This window comes from Schistocerca cancellata, chromosome 4 (assembly GCF_023864275.1).
Source record: "Schistocerca cancellata isolate TAMUIC-IGC-003103 chromosome 4, iqSchCanc2.1, whole genome shotgun sequence".
In the NCBI taxonomy this organism is placed as follows: domain Eukaryota; kingdom Metazoa; phylum Arthropoda; class Insecta; order Orthoptera; family Acrididae; genus Schistocerca; species Schistocerca cancellata.
Window position 1 is genome coordinate 349,343,405 of NC_064629.1, and position 12,455 is coordinate 349,355,859.

The 12,455-nt window shown below is 40.6% G+C and overlaps 1 protein-coding gene across 2 annotated transcripts in view; it reads left to right on the plus strand.

Annotated features, from left to right (window-relative positions):
- Positions 1–12,455, plus strand: part of LOC126184610 (constitutive coactivator of peroxisome proliferator-activated receptor gamma-like) — a 521,164-nt gene that overhangs the window by 462,141 nt on the left and 46,568 nt on the right. For both annotated transcript variants that reach the window (XM_049927063.1, XM_049927064.1), the window contains one exon: positions 3,532–3,707. In XM_049927063.1, coding sequence (XP_049783020.1) covers positions 3,532–3,707 — 176 coding nt within the window. The remainder of the gene's footprint in view (positions 1–3,531; positions 3,708–12,455) is intronic.

Genomic DNA, 12,455 nt, shown 5'->3' on the forward strand with positions numbered 1-12,455 from the left:
GATCCTTTCTGTTTTCGACATTAATGCATACCCTCTTATTAGCTACATCTTTAGAGAGCCTGATGTTGCTAGACTCTCCATTTACCGGATCATAGACATGTGTATGGATGTCCAGATGTAGTATTTGGCTGAGTGCTTTAGCTGACCCTCTCACTTCCATCTCGGAGAACCGGGCCAGTATAGCACTCAAGGTGAATTTATTAATTGAAGCTTTCCATGTTATCACGCCATTTCCCCCCCAAAGTTAATGAAGATTCTTCTCTTCAGTGCCAGAACTCAACATTGGGGACGTGCGACAGTTCGACGCAGGGCACTGTTTATTAATACGTGGGATACCGTGGATCAGAGGCTACCTTGAGGAACTCCTTTATGACAGGGAGGCACGCCCTTAGAAAACCAACAGGGTTGCGGTACCCTCCTGTTGGGTTCTCGATCATCATGAATGAGATTCGCTCCTCAAAAGCGTTTGCAGTCACCAGGTATCCTAACTGCAGTATGTTGTCACTGATCTGATGCCCTTCAATAAAAGGATAGCCACAGGATAATCTCTGTTACTAATACTAATACTACTACTACTACTACAGCGTGATGTCCATCCTGTCGATGACGGGGTCGGTGAGGTGCTAAGTGGTACCTGCAGTGGCAGACATACCTTTCTCGGGCGACGATTCTGACGAGGATGAGAAGGAGAATGAAGCGGCGCTACTGGGTCAAGCCAGTGGGAGTAACCTGCCTTTGGCGATGGTTCCCGATGCTGTTGTTGCTGCTGCAAGCCAGTCACGGTAACCTTAGGGGTAGTAGCTCGTTGCTCGGTCCACGGATGGCAGTGGCGGTGCAGCTGCAGCGGCAGCTTCTCGCGATCCGTGTAGCGGCGCCCTTATAGGCGATGCTTGCCTTACCAGAAACTGCTTTGGCGAGGTGGAAGGTTTAGCCACAATCGGTGCCCGAGCTACACTGTGCTGAGGCTGCGGTGACACGTCTGCTGTAGAATAATGAAAAAAAAAATGAAGTACAACGTTTGCTGCAAGGAAAGAAAGGAAGAAGGAAAGAATACAGATGATTACATGGTTATAAGCGGAGTGAGTAATTACCTTTCCTGCTCTGGGTCCATGGCGCGAGCAACTCATCAGCGTTGTCCGGTATTTCTACCACTCTTTCAGGGAAGTCATCCTCCTCAAAAAGGGCCAGGTCGTGCTCCCTTCGTACGTTTTCGTCTAGGGTCATTTCCCTGACCCAATCAGGTATTTCATCCTCATCAGAATCGATATGCTGCTGATCCATCTCACCAACAAAAACAGTAAGACATATATATAAATATACATACTTGTTAGACAAAAAACACATATACTACTACAGACGCACACAAAGAAAATTAGAATTATTTTTACACTTAAAGGGCTGTTCTGCCGTCTCATTAGGCGTGCCTCCAGCCGCCTATTAAAAAAAAATTGTACTCACGTGGCAGTCCTAGGTGCTGGCTTTCCACATGAGGAGGAATTTGCTGCAGTCCGGCCTCTTCCTACTCCGCCTCCCGTCTACCTTAGCAATCCAGGATAAAGTCCTGAGTTGCACTGTAAAATAAGAAAAAGAAACTGAAATACTGATGAGAATTTTTTAACACATTAAATTTTTTCCCGATTTAATTACCATCACCATATGCATAAATTATTCACTCATCACTCTTCTTCTTCAATCATTCTAAAATGCTTGCTACTGCCACTGACGCTGGTAGTGCTGCTGCTGCTGCTGCTGCTGCGCTTCGTGATTGATTAAGGAGAGACAGAGAGACACAAACAGACAAACAACTATACAGACGAACTGACAATGGCTTAATGAGACCGGGAGTGGAGAGGGGAAGGTTCATATAGACTCACCAATTTGGCGGGAACCAATCAGGAAGAGCGGTTGATGGGAAGTCCTGAACAGTATTTTCAGTAGCCAATAGGAGTGTGGCATCATACCCACCTGCTGGTGAATGCTGATCTGAGCACTCAGGACAAGTTGGTGCTGGTCGGGTCGGCTACTGTTTTCACGCACTCGTGGGTACAGCCAGAAAAAACCCGCTTCCGGTTTGCACTTCACTATGTGGCGAGCTGTGGCCGCTGGCGGACGCGCCGCCGCTTTACGTGTCCACCAGTTACGACCGTGCCTCGTTTAGCAAACTACTGTGACGGTGTATTTAACAATATTTCTTTGTTGTATGATGCAGGATCGTCTTCAGAGTTTCGACGCGGTGTATTTGTGCTCATTTATTTTAGCGATGTAGTTTTTTCGAGTATATTTTGCTGTGAACTATTTCCATTCCATGTGCACCAGGGAAGACAGAGCAGTGTTTTGTGTGCGAGTGTATTTGAAACAAATTGTTTAAAGCAACATCTGCAAATGTAGTGAGGCATTAAACACTTTACCTAATTTGTTTGTTTGTGCATGCAAATATTGCCGAATAGTGGAGGAAGACTGAGAGGCCCCACAAGTGTGTCGTGATCTTTTTCAGAGTCTGTGTCTAAGTGAGGCGGTATACATCGCAAAACTGAAGCAAACTACTGTGCAGCGATCTTTTTGAAAGTGTATTTAGAGACACATTCAATTGGAATTACTAACTCCTGAAGCAGCTTGTGCATAAAGACAAGGGTATTTCTCACAAAAAGCATGCAAAGTGTCTCTGGGATGGTTTCACAAGTGTGCCGCGATCTTTTTAGAGTCCGCATTCAATTGTGGTGGTGGTGGTATTCCCCGGAATAAAACGTGTAATTATCTAAATATTCTCGCGTCATCTGCAAACCTACCTCTCTCTCTTTATGTTCCTGTGACATCTTCAAGTTATGTATGTGACAATATTCCGCAACACCAGATGTAATAACTCCTGAAGCAGTTCGTGTTCAACGACAAAGGGTATCTCTGCACCGGGATTGGGTAGAAGGGGGAATGCCGCGGGTATTTCCAATGCGACAGAAAGTAGTGGCGACTGATGTGGTTACTGCATGACCGTGCCGCAAGCTGGCACGTGACCTTTTGGAGCGCTTCGAATACTGACTGGACTTTATCGAATGATCTACAGTTACAGTATATGCATTTATCAGCATGAGTTGAGAAGCATAAGTTAGCCCCATCCTGCTGCATATTCATTAGTTGATGAAGCGTATTTGTATAAAAGGCTAGCCCGTAGTTGTCTGCAGAAATTGGAAGCAAATTGGATCTCAATTTTGGTAAAAAGTAAATATAGTTCCCCACTCACTTCTCGTTCATAGAAATGAACTGTAATAAAGGAACAAGAACAATTTTCCTTGCCGCAAAAAGATAGGGTGCTTCTGAAAGACAGGTGATATTGAAATAGAATAATTATTTTTCCATGAATTATCATTCTCTCATCACTTCCCTAGCAACCATAAACAAATGAGGATATTAACTGTTGACATATGTTCCATATTGATACAAGAAAGTTTTGAATTTCTGTAATGTATAATATGTAGTGTGTAAATATTTCATCAGTTAGTGATACTTGTTTCAATTTGTTTTGTAACTTTGTTTCAGTGAGACATCCTGGTCTCAATGTACTTTGGAACCCAAAGGCCAATGATGATGATACCGTGAAGGCGAGATGGGGTCTAATTGCTTGGGTATTGTCTAATTATATGCAACCTGAAAAACTAAAGATTATGCCAAATCATCTCATTATTCCAGCTGCAACATTGTTTTACCTCATACATGTAAGTGACACAGCGTGATTCAACTGTTCAGTTAGTCTGGTTGAATTTTTACTTTTGTTGTGATTGATAACTACTGCTTATTTGGTATTAATGTATTTCCTTTCTCCACCTGTGCTGAGAAAATAATGAGAGGTATGCTACCATGATGAAACTGTATAAAATGTTAGAAAAGATGGAAAAACTGAAAGGGTATAAAGGCATAAGGAAGTGTGGGGTGATTACTATTAAAAATAATAATCAGTGCTGCTGACAAATAAATGTAAATATGACTTATTAATTGATATTGTTTTCAGTCTACCAGACAACACTTCCAATTAAATGCAAGTAGTACATTTTCACATAACTTACAGGAAATGAGCCAAGTAACATTGTCAACAACTGCTGGTATTTTGACAGGAGCCCACCATGGCATTTTGAAGGCAAAATTGCAGCAAGAAACTGCTGTGCAAGCGAATTTGAAACCTCAGTTTCCACAGAAACTCCATAAAGATAACACACACACACACACACACACACACACACACACACACACACACAATGTAAATACTAGCACTATCAAGAAAAGATGACCGATGTCAGAAGTTATCAATACTGAAATTAATAATCAGTGGGTGAAATAGCATAAACTGTGTCGCTCTGTCTTCTTTGGAAGGAAAGAGTAGGATTGCATGCAGAAATTAATCAAAAACCAATGTCCCTGATTATAAGTTTACTTGCTAAATTTAAATTCAACAACTTCCTTAAAAACACTATCCCAATAGTTGAACATTCGTGCCGGAATCAGTGTGTTGTTATATTCCATAGGATGACTGGTTCCAAGAAAATGTACTGCAGTGGCAAATTTGCTCGGCTGTTGCAAGCGTATGTGCTGCTAACGCTCAGAACACTGGTACTCCACAGTTCCGATAGCCTGACCAATATATGACATGTCACAACTGCAAAGTATGCAGTAGACACCAACATCATGCAAACCAGTATCATCCTTTATGGAACCCCTAATGGGACCCTGGTCTTAGATGGTGGTTGAAAAACACACTTCACATCATATTTCCACAAAATATGACCAGCCTTGTTTGAAATGCTCCTGTGTATGGCAGAAAGGTCATAGACTTTCGTAATTAATTGTAATTGTCATGTGACTAGGGCCTCCCGTCGGGTAGACCATTCACCTGGTGCAAGTCTTTCGGTTTGACGCCTCTTCGGCGACTTGCTTGTCGATGGGGTTGAAATGATGATGATTAGAACAACACAAAACCCAGTCCCTGAGTGGAGAAAATCTCCGACACCGCCAGGAATCGAACCCGGGCCCTTACGATTGACATTCTGTCGCGCTGACCACTCAGCTACCGGGGGCGGACATAGACTTTGGTGTTACCTCAGTATCATCATCACTCACATGGTACACAGTTGGACAACAGTGCAACACATGTCTGAACTGTCTTTACTATAGCCATTTTGATGGAAGGTGACCTTCGATGGTCTAACTCAGCTGACAAACTCTCAGGGCCCGAAATGGCATGGGCTCTCTGAACCAAGGTACAAGCTGGATGGTGACAACTTTCAGCCTGCAGATACAAGTCAGTATGAGTAGGCTTCCTGTAAACAGCATGTTTTAAAGTGCCATCTACCTTCCTCCTCACCAACACTTTAAACTCCATTCTGAAACAAATATTTAGGTGGATTGAATTCATGTGTTCTATAAAGTCATTCAAATTCTCAGTGCCAGACAGCAAAAGTATCATCTGCATATCTGAAAAAACACGCAGGTTTCATAGCCACCAACTCCAAGGCACGTTCCTCTAAATCTTCCATAAACAAATTGGGAATAATAAGTGACAACAGGCTTCCCATCACAATTCCATCTGTCTGCTCATAGTACTGGTCATTGAATAAAAATTAGATGGAAGTTAACACATGTCAAAATAGGTTCATTAATTCATATCTAAACTTAAATTCAACCAATTGTAATGAAATTTGACAGAGGAACATGAGTGAAGAGAGAGACTACGTCAAAACTTACTAGAATATCTGACTCATTCAAATGCATTCCCTATAATCCAAATAAGAAATCCACTGAATTCTTAATGTGGTGCTCTCACCGACCTATTACAGGGCTCAACAGAATAGACAGGTGTTTTGCTACATGATACTCTAGGTTGGAGCACCAATGTTACTTACAACTGGATGAAACATTGGTACTCAACAGATTAGCAAGGTGTTATGCCATGTGATATGTCAGAGCACCAATGTTTTGTCTGATTGTGAGTAGGACTGGTGGTCAGACATACTGTGTAGCAAAACACAGTGTGCCTTGGTGGAGCCCTATAGAAGGTTGGTGTGAGCACCACATTAAGAACTCGGTGGATTTCTTAAGTTGATTAGAGGGAATGCATTTGAATGACACTAGTAATCTAATAAGTTTTGATGTAGTGTCTCTCTTCACTTGTGATCCTCTGTTGAATTTGTTACAGTTGATTGAGGTTAGGTTTGGTGATGAATTAACAAACCTATTTCAACATGTGTTGACTTCACTTACTTCTTATTCAATGACCACTACTATGAGCAGAAAGACGGAGTTGCAGTGGTAAGCTTGTTGTCACCTATTACTCCTAATTTGTTTATGGAAGATTTCGAGAAATATGCCCTGCAGTTGGTGGCTTTGAAACCTGTGTGTGTGTGTTTTTTTTTTTTTTCATATATATAGATTATACTTTTGTTGGTTGACCTCATGGCATTGAGAATTTGAACGACCTTGTAGAACACCTGAATTCAATCCACCCAAATATTTGTTTCATAATGGAGGTGGAAAAGGATGGTTGTCTTCCCTTCCTTGATGTTTTGGTTAGGAGGAAGGTGGATGATACATTGGGACATGCCTTTTATAGGCAGGGATAGTTTGTACCTTGGTTCACAGGGGCCATATCATCTCAGACCCTTAGAGTTTGTCAGCTGAGTAAGCCCAACTGTAGATAACATTTCATCAGAATGGTTATAGTGAAAGACAGATCAGATGTGCATAGCACCATTGTCCAACTGTGTAGTGGGTTAGTGTTGATGATACCAAGGTAACACCAAAGTCTATGACCTTTTCACCTTACAGAGGGAGCATTTCAATCAGGACTGGTCATATTTTGTGGAAATATGATGTGAAGTGTGTTTTTTGACCACCGTCTGAGACCAGGGCCCATGTTAAGATCCATAAAGGATGATTCTGGTTTGCATAAGGTGGGTGCCCACTGTATTCCTTGCAGTTGTGGCATGTCATGTATTGGTCAGGCTATCAGGATTGTGGAGGACCAGTGTCCTGAGCATAAGTAGCACACACAACAGCCAAGCAAGTCCACCATTGCAGAACATTGTCATGGTACCAGTTATCCTGTGGAATATAACAACACACAAATTCTGGCATGCCCTTCCAGCTATTGGGCTAGTGTCATTAAAGAAGCTCTTGAAATGAAATTAGCAAGTAACCTTATAAATGGAGATGGTGGTTTTTGTTTAAATTCTGCATGGAGTCCTGCTCTCTCTTTGTCTAAAAATAGAGGGATAGAGTTTATGCTACCTCACCCGTTAATTATTAATTTCAGTATCCATAACTTCTGACGTCCATCATAACTGGTTTGATGGTGCTAGTGTTTACGTGTGTGTGTGTGTGTGTGTGTGTGTGTGTGTGTGTGTGTGTGTGCCAGGAGAAACTCAGGTCTCTCCGTATATTTTCACTAATTGCCCAGTCAATGGAGACCAAAAAATGTTGACTGTGGGAAAAAAATTGTGTACTTGCAAATTTTTGTACAGTGGTAAAGGTGAGTGTCATTAAAAACATACTAAAAATCATGGCAGGTGGTGTGTGTGTCAAGGTCACTTTTTTAGGTTCTGCTTACATATTTAAAAAACAGTGGGATTTAGCAAAAATATTTCCCAGTACAAAATTAAACAGCATTAAATAGCCTACAGAAAAGGTCCTGTTCTTTTTTTTCTAGGACTAATAGTTTCTGCATTGCAGGAGATGCATAAATCATAGACTATTAAAATAGTGTTTTATTGGTATAAAACTAATCTTTATTATTATATGATATGGCTTAGCATCAAATATGAAATATGTGTATCACATCTAAGTGCAGTAGAAACATATGAAGCGATAAACTATGTTCTGGTGGTGTAACAGGATCGAAAGGTGGGGGTGGATATTAGAAATGTGAGGGAAGGTAAGCCACTGGATTGTGGCCATGCACTTCCCTCCTTCATAGATCTGCAAAATGAACAGCAATCAGGCAATTCCCCATCCTCTGTACAACACTATGGCACAAAAAGCAGCTACAGTGTACTTCACAAGGTTATACCAGTCCTTTTGCAGTTTCTCTTGTGTTTCATTGATGATGCAGTGTGCTGAAAGTTCCAGGGGGAGAAGGCGAGCTTATTTTCCACTAAGTATGTTAACACTATATTGAATAAAGATATGAGATGCTAATAATACAAATGCAAGGAAAGCATATGGATGATTCTATGTAAAGCTCTGCACACTGTTCTACACTGCTACAGGAGAAACTGATTCAGTCATCCTGTATGGCAGCTGCAGTGTTCTTCCAGGAAATGAGATATCCTCCATCGTGAGCACTGCTCACTTGTCAGCTTACAGACAGATTACATCTCCACAGTATTTCCCATCCAGTTCTCATATGTAAGTAGGCAAAATAACTCCACAGTGTTCATGTTTATGTAATGGAGTTATTTTCAGTAGTTAAATGAGCTTTTATATAAAATACATTCCAGTAAACAATGGCTGAGAAGTGCTTAACTTGTAAGTGTGATGTTGTCAGTGACCTATGTAGTGGTAGTGGGAAATGGACAAGACTGAAAAAATATGTCATATTACCACTTCTGTCATTGACAGCATAGTGTAAAGCAGTGTAACCATGGTGCAGTGACTTGTTGGTGAATTAATTAATGATCAGAAAGTGATTGCACTTCTCTCACCATTAATTGTGGTATTGGTAGACTGCATAAATCTCTCCCATTCAAGAATTGTTGTATACTGGGCTGCACTAAGTGGAGCCACTTACCACACATCCACAATATATTTTGCAAGGTGGGTGTCAATACAAATGATGGGATATCACTGATCATGTTTAAACCTAGAATAGTAATCTGCTTTAATGCAGTGCTTGACTTGTGCTGAAATTCTGAAGTTCCATAACACTAAGTGACCTTCTCCTGTTACAGAGAGAGCCAATTTAAGCCTCTAAGCCATAGATGACATTGGCTGGGGTGATGCATTTGATACCCTCAAGCTGCAAAAAGTATTCCAGTCATTTGCAGTGGAAATAATCAAATTGATACAGTCAAATACATATTGACAGCACATTACACTTGGGGTAGAGTGTTCAGTGTGGTAGACAGCTGACAGCTCCAGCTGTTAAGCTTTTTTACATAAGAGCTCATTTAACAACAGCAAATAAAAACTCACTTAAGAAATTGAAAATAACTCCACTATATAAACTGGAGCTCAGTGAACTTATTTTGTCTACTCACATGAGGGGTTTGGACAGTAAATGCTGGGGAGATATAGTCAGTCTGTGAGTTGAAAAGCGTGTAGCACTAGTGGTGGGGGAAGATGCCTTTTCTGGAAGAATGCTACAGCTGCCATACAGGATGACTAGGATTCAATTTCCATCTAGCACTGTGGAACAGTGTCCACAGATTTATGTATATTCTATCCTTATGCTTTTCTTGCATTTGTATTATTAGTCACTCATATCTGTATTCAAAGCAGTGCTAACACACTTTGTGAAAAATGCACACCTCACCCTAGGTATTTCCTGAATGTAAGTACCATTTTGTTCTGTTGCCACCACAGCACAAGTATCACAGTTCTGCACATTCACACTTGCCTTTCTGGTTCATTGTATTTCTACTGACACCATTACAGCTAGACTGTGTCAACATTACATTTGTTAGTGATCATTCAAAATGTTTGATGAAATTTCTGAGCCCATCAACTGTTCTGTAATACGGTTTTTGAACACAAAGAATGGTAAGTCAGCTGCAGTTTTGCAGACGTGTGAAGGAGGGAAGTGCATGAACAGAATCTGGTGACCTGCCTTCCCTCACACTTCTAAACTCCACCCCCGCCTTTCTGCTGTGCTACATCCTCAGGACACAATTTATTCCTAAATATGTTTCTACTGCACTTGGGTGTGATACAAGCATTTAATATTTGTTCTTAACCCATTTCATTTATCAGTATACATTAATTGTATACCATTAAACACTATTTTTAACAATCTGTGATTGTTTCATCCCCAGCAATGCAGAAATTAGTCCTGGAGAAAAAAATGAATAGGACCTTTTGTGTAGTAAAGTTAAAGTACACTGTACAACACTATTAGAGACTCACATTTTTGAAACACTGTAATTGTCCCCATTGCAATGCAGGAGTTTGAAATTTGGCTCAAAGATGCCTACTACCTTCCTCTGTAATGGTGCGGAAACATGACGTGATTACAGGGGTAGGGGAAGGGGGAGAAGGACAAGAGGTGTGTGACACATGCTTGAGTAAAACAGCATAGGATCCCTCTAAGACTATCTCATCAACATCCTCTGTGCCATCCCTGTGCCTATGTTGGGCACTTTAAAAATGTTCCTGAACAGAGAACGCCATTCACTGATTCCTAGGTGCTGTTGTGACATAAGACCATTTCAACACACCTCAGCTGCATCACACAACATTCACTGGGTTAACGCCTGCTGGCTGCATATAAAATCTAAGGGGTGCCAAAATGGATGTATGTCCACCAGCATCTAGGAATCAGTAAATGGGTGTCTCTGTTCAGTCAAATTAGTGTGTGAAGCAGGAGGGCTGAAAAAACATAAACACGCTTTCCTGCTTCAGGTCACATTCTCATTTCATTGGATGGTTTTGAACAGTTACTAGTGGTTCCACCCTGTATATCAAAGCAAAATTTACAGTTACACTATACTCCAATAGGGTGCAATCGTGATCAGTGAGGATACAAGCCCATGGATGCCCTTAGGAAAGGGTTGAATCAGTGTTAAAGGTTGTCAAGAAGATCATCCTATTGCCCATTGTAGTGTGAACTGTCGTTTGCGACAGTGAAATGTGTGGTAATCAATGGCCCAGTGGAAGGGGTGGTTTCATTAACATCTTTTATCACACCCACTGATGACTTTTAGTGTTGATTCTGTTGATGGTGTGTGTGAAATGTTTCTGTTGGCCACTTATAAGGAAACTGCATTATTTCAATGATGGGCATTGTGGTTATGACCTCCATTGCAGAAGCGTAAAAAGAATTGGTGAAATGTGTATAAGAGGGGTTGTGATGACATTCCCATTGTATGACATGTCCACAAAGTCTTGGGCAGAAGAACTCATCTTACACCTCACATGAACTTCTGAGCTCTGGCCGCTTTGTCCTATGTGTCACCATTTTGCTGTTTGAAACATCACCAAGTCCGTCGCTGGGTGCCATGCATTTACACAATTACAGAAGAAGGTTGGAGGTGCCTTTGAGCTAAATTTCAAATGTCTACATTGTCATGGGAGACAATTACGGTGTTCCGAAAATGTGACCCTTTAATTGTGTTGTGCAGTGTATTTAATTTTGTTCCGGGTAACATTTTCAGCACAGGTCAAAGTTTTCGAGCTAGTCAAGAAAACTCAAAAAGATTTAAATGCCCCCCCCCCCCACACACACACAAACACACCTGTGCTCCCACTCACATCTGAACAGTCAGGATGTCTATTATTTGTTACATACTCCCTACCACCGTACGAAAAATTTGTAGCTACACATATTTATTGCCCTAATTTTTCCTTGATGACTGGGCTGTAAGTTCCTATCATGAAAAGAATATTTTCAAAATGAAAGCCATAATATGGTGTTTGTCCACAGGATTAATTTATTTAGTTGACTGGTTGTTGGTGTACAAGGCCATCATCAGACTTTCACTGACTGTTGTCATCAAAGAAGTTACAATATTCATGAACAACATTAGAAGACATATTACTCATCTAGAGTGGGGCATGAACACAAAGCAAATTTCATATTTGACAGTGCAGTGGTAATGCAATTAAAAAGTTAAAAGCTGAACAATAAATAAATATAAAATCAGCAAATGAGGAAGAACATTAACACTACACTCAAAAAACAGTGCCTATACAACAGTTTCAATTAAATTAACAACATCAATAAATATAAAAATAAAAACAGAATTCTGTCAAGTACTCAAAACTAATAAAAATAAAATTAGAACATTTTAAAAGAAGGGCAGCATGAATAGTTACATATTTGTTTGACTCACTGGAATTGTCATGGAAACACTGAAAAATCAGAATGGCAGATAGTTAAGAAATACATCATTTATCTGGAATGACCACAAACAAAGTTTCCGAAACCAGTGTGAAGTGAAGATTCTAGGAATGTAATTCAGCCCCTTAATTATTACCTCAGTAGGTATTATACAGATAACATTAGAGTAATTACAGTGTGCACAGAGGAATTTAAGTAGTTATTCCTCTTGCATTGCAAATGTGAAAGGTACAGGAATAAACCTGCGTGCCACTCTGAGAAGTACATCTAATATTCACATTATTTGCAGAGTACAGATGTAGATGCAGATAGGAATAACAGTGAGCCAAACAGTGTGCCACATATACTAGGAAAGGTTTCATAGCACTGAAGTTTAGCATGAGCCTGAAGGCTGCACACTTAACAGACTCCACCAAAAGTG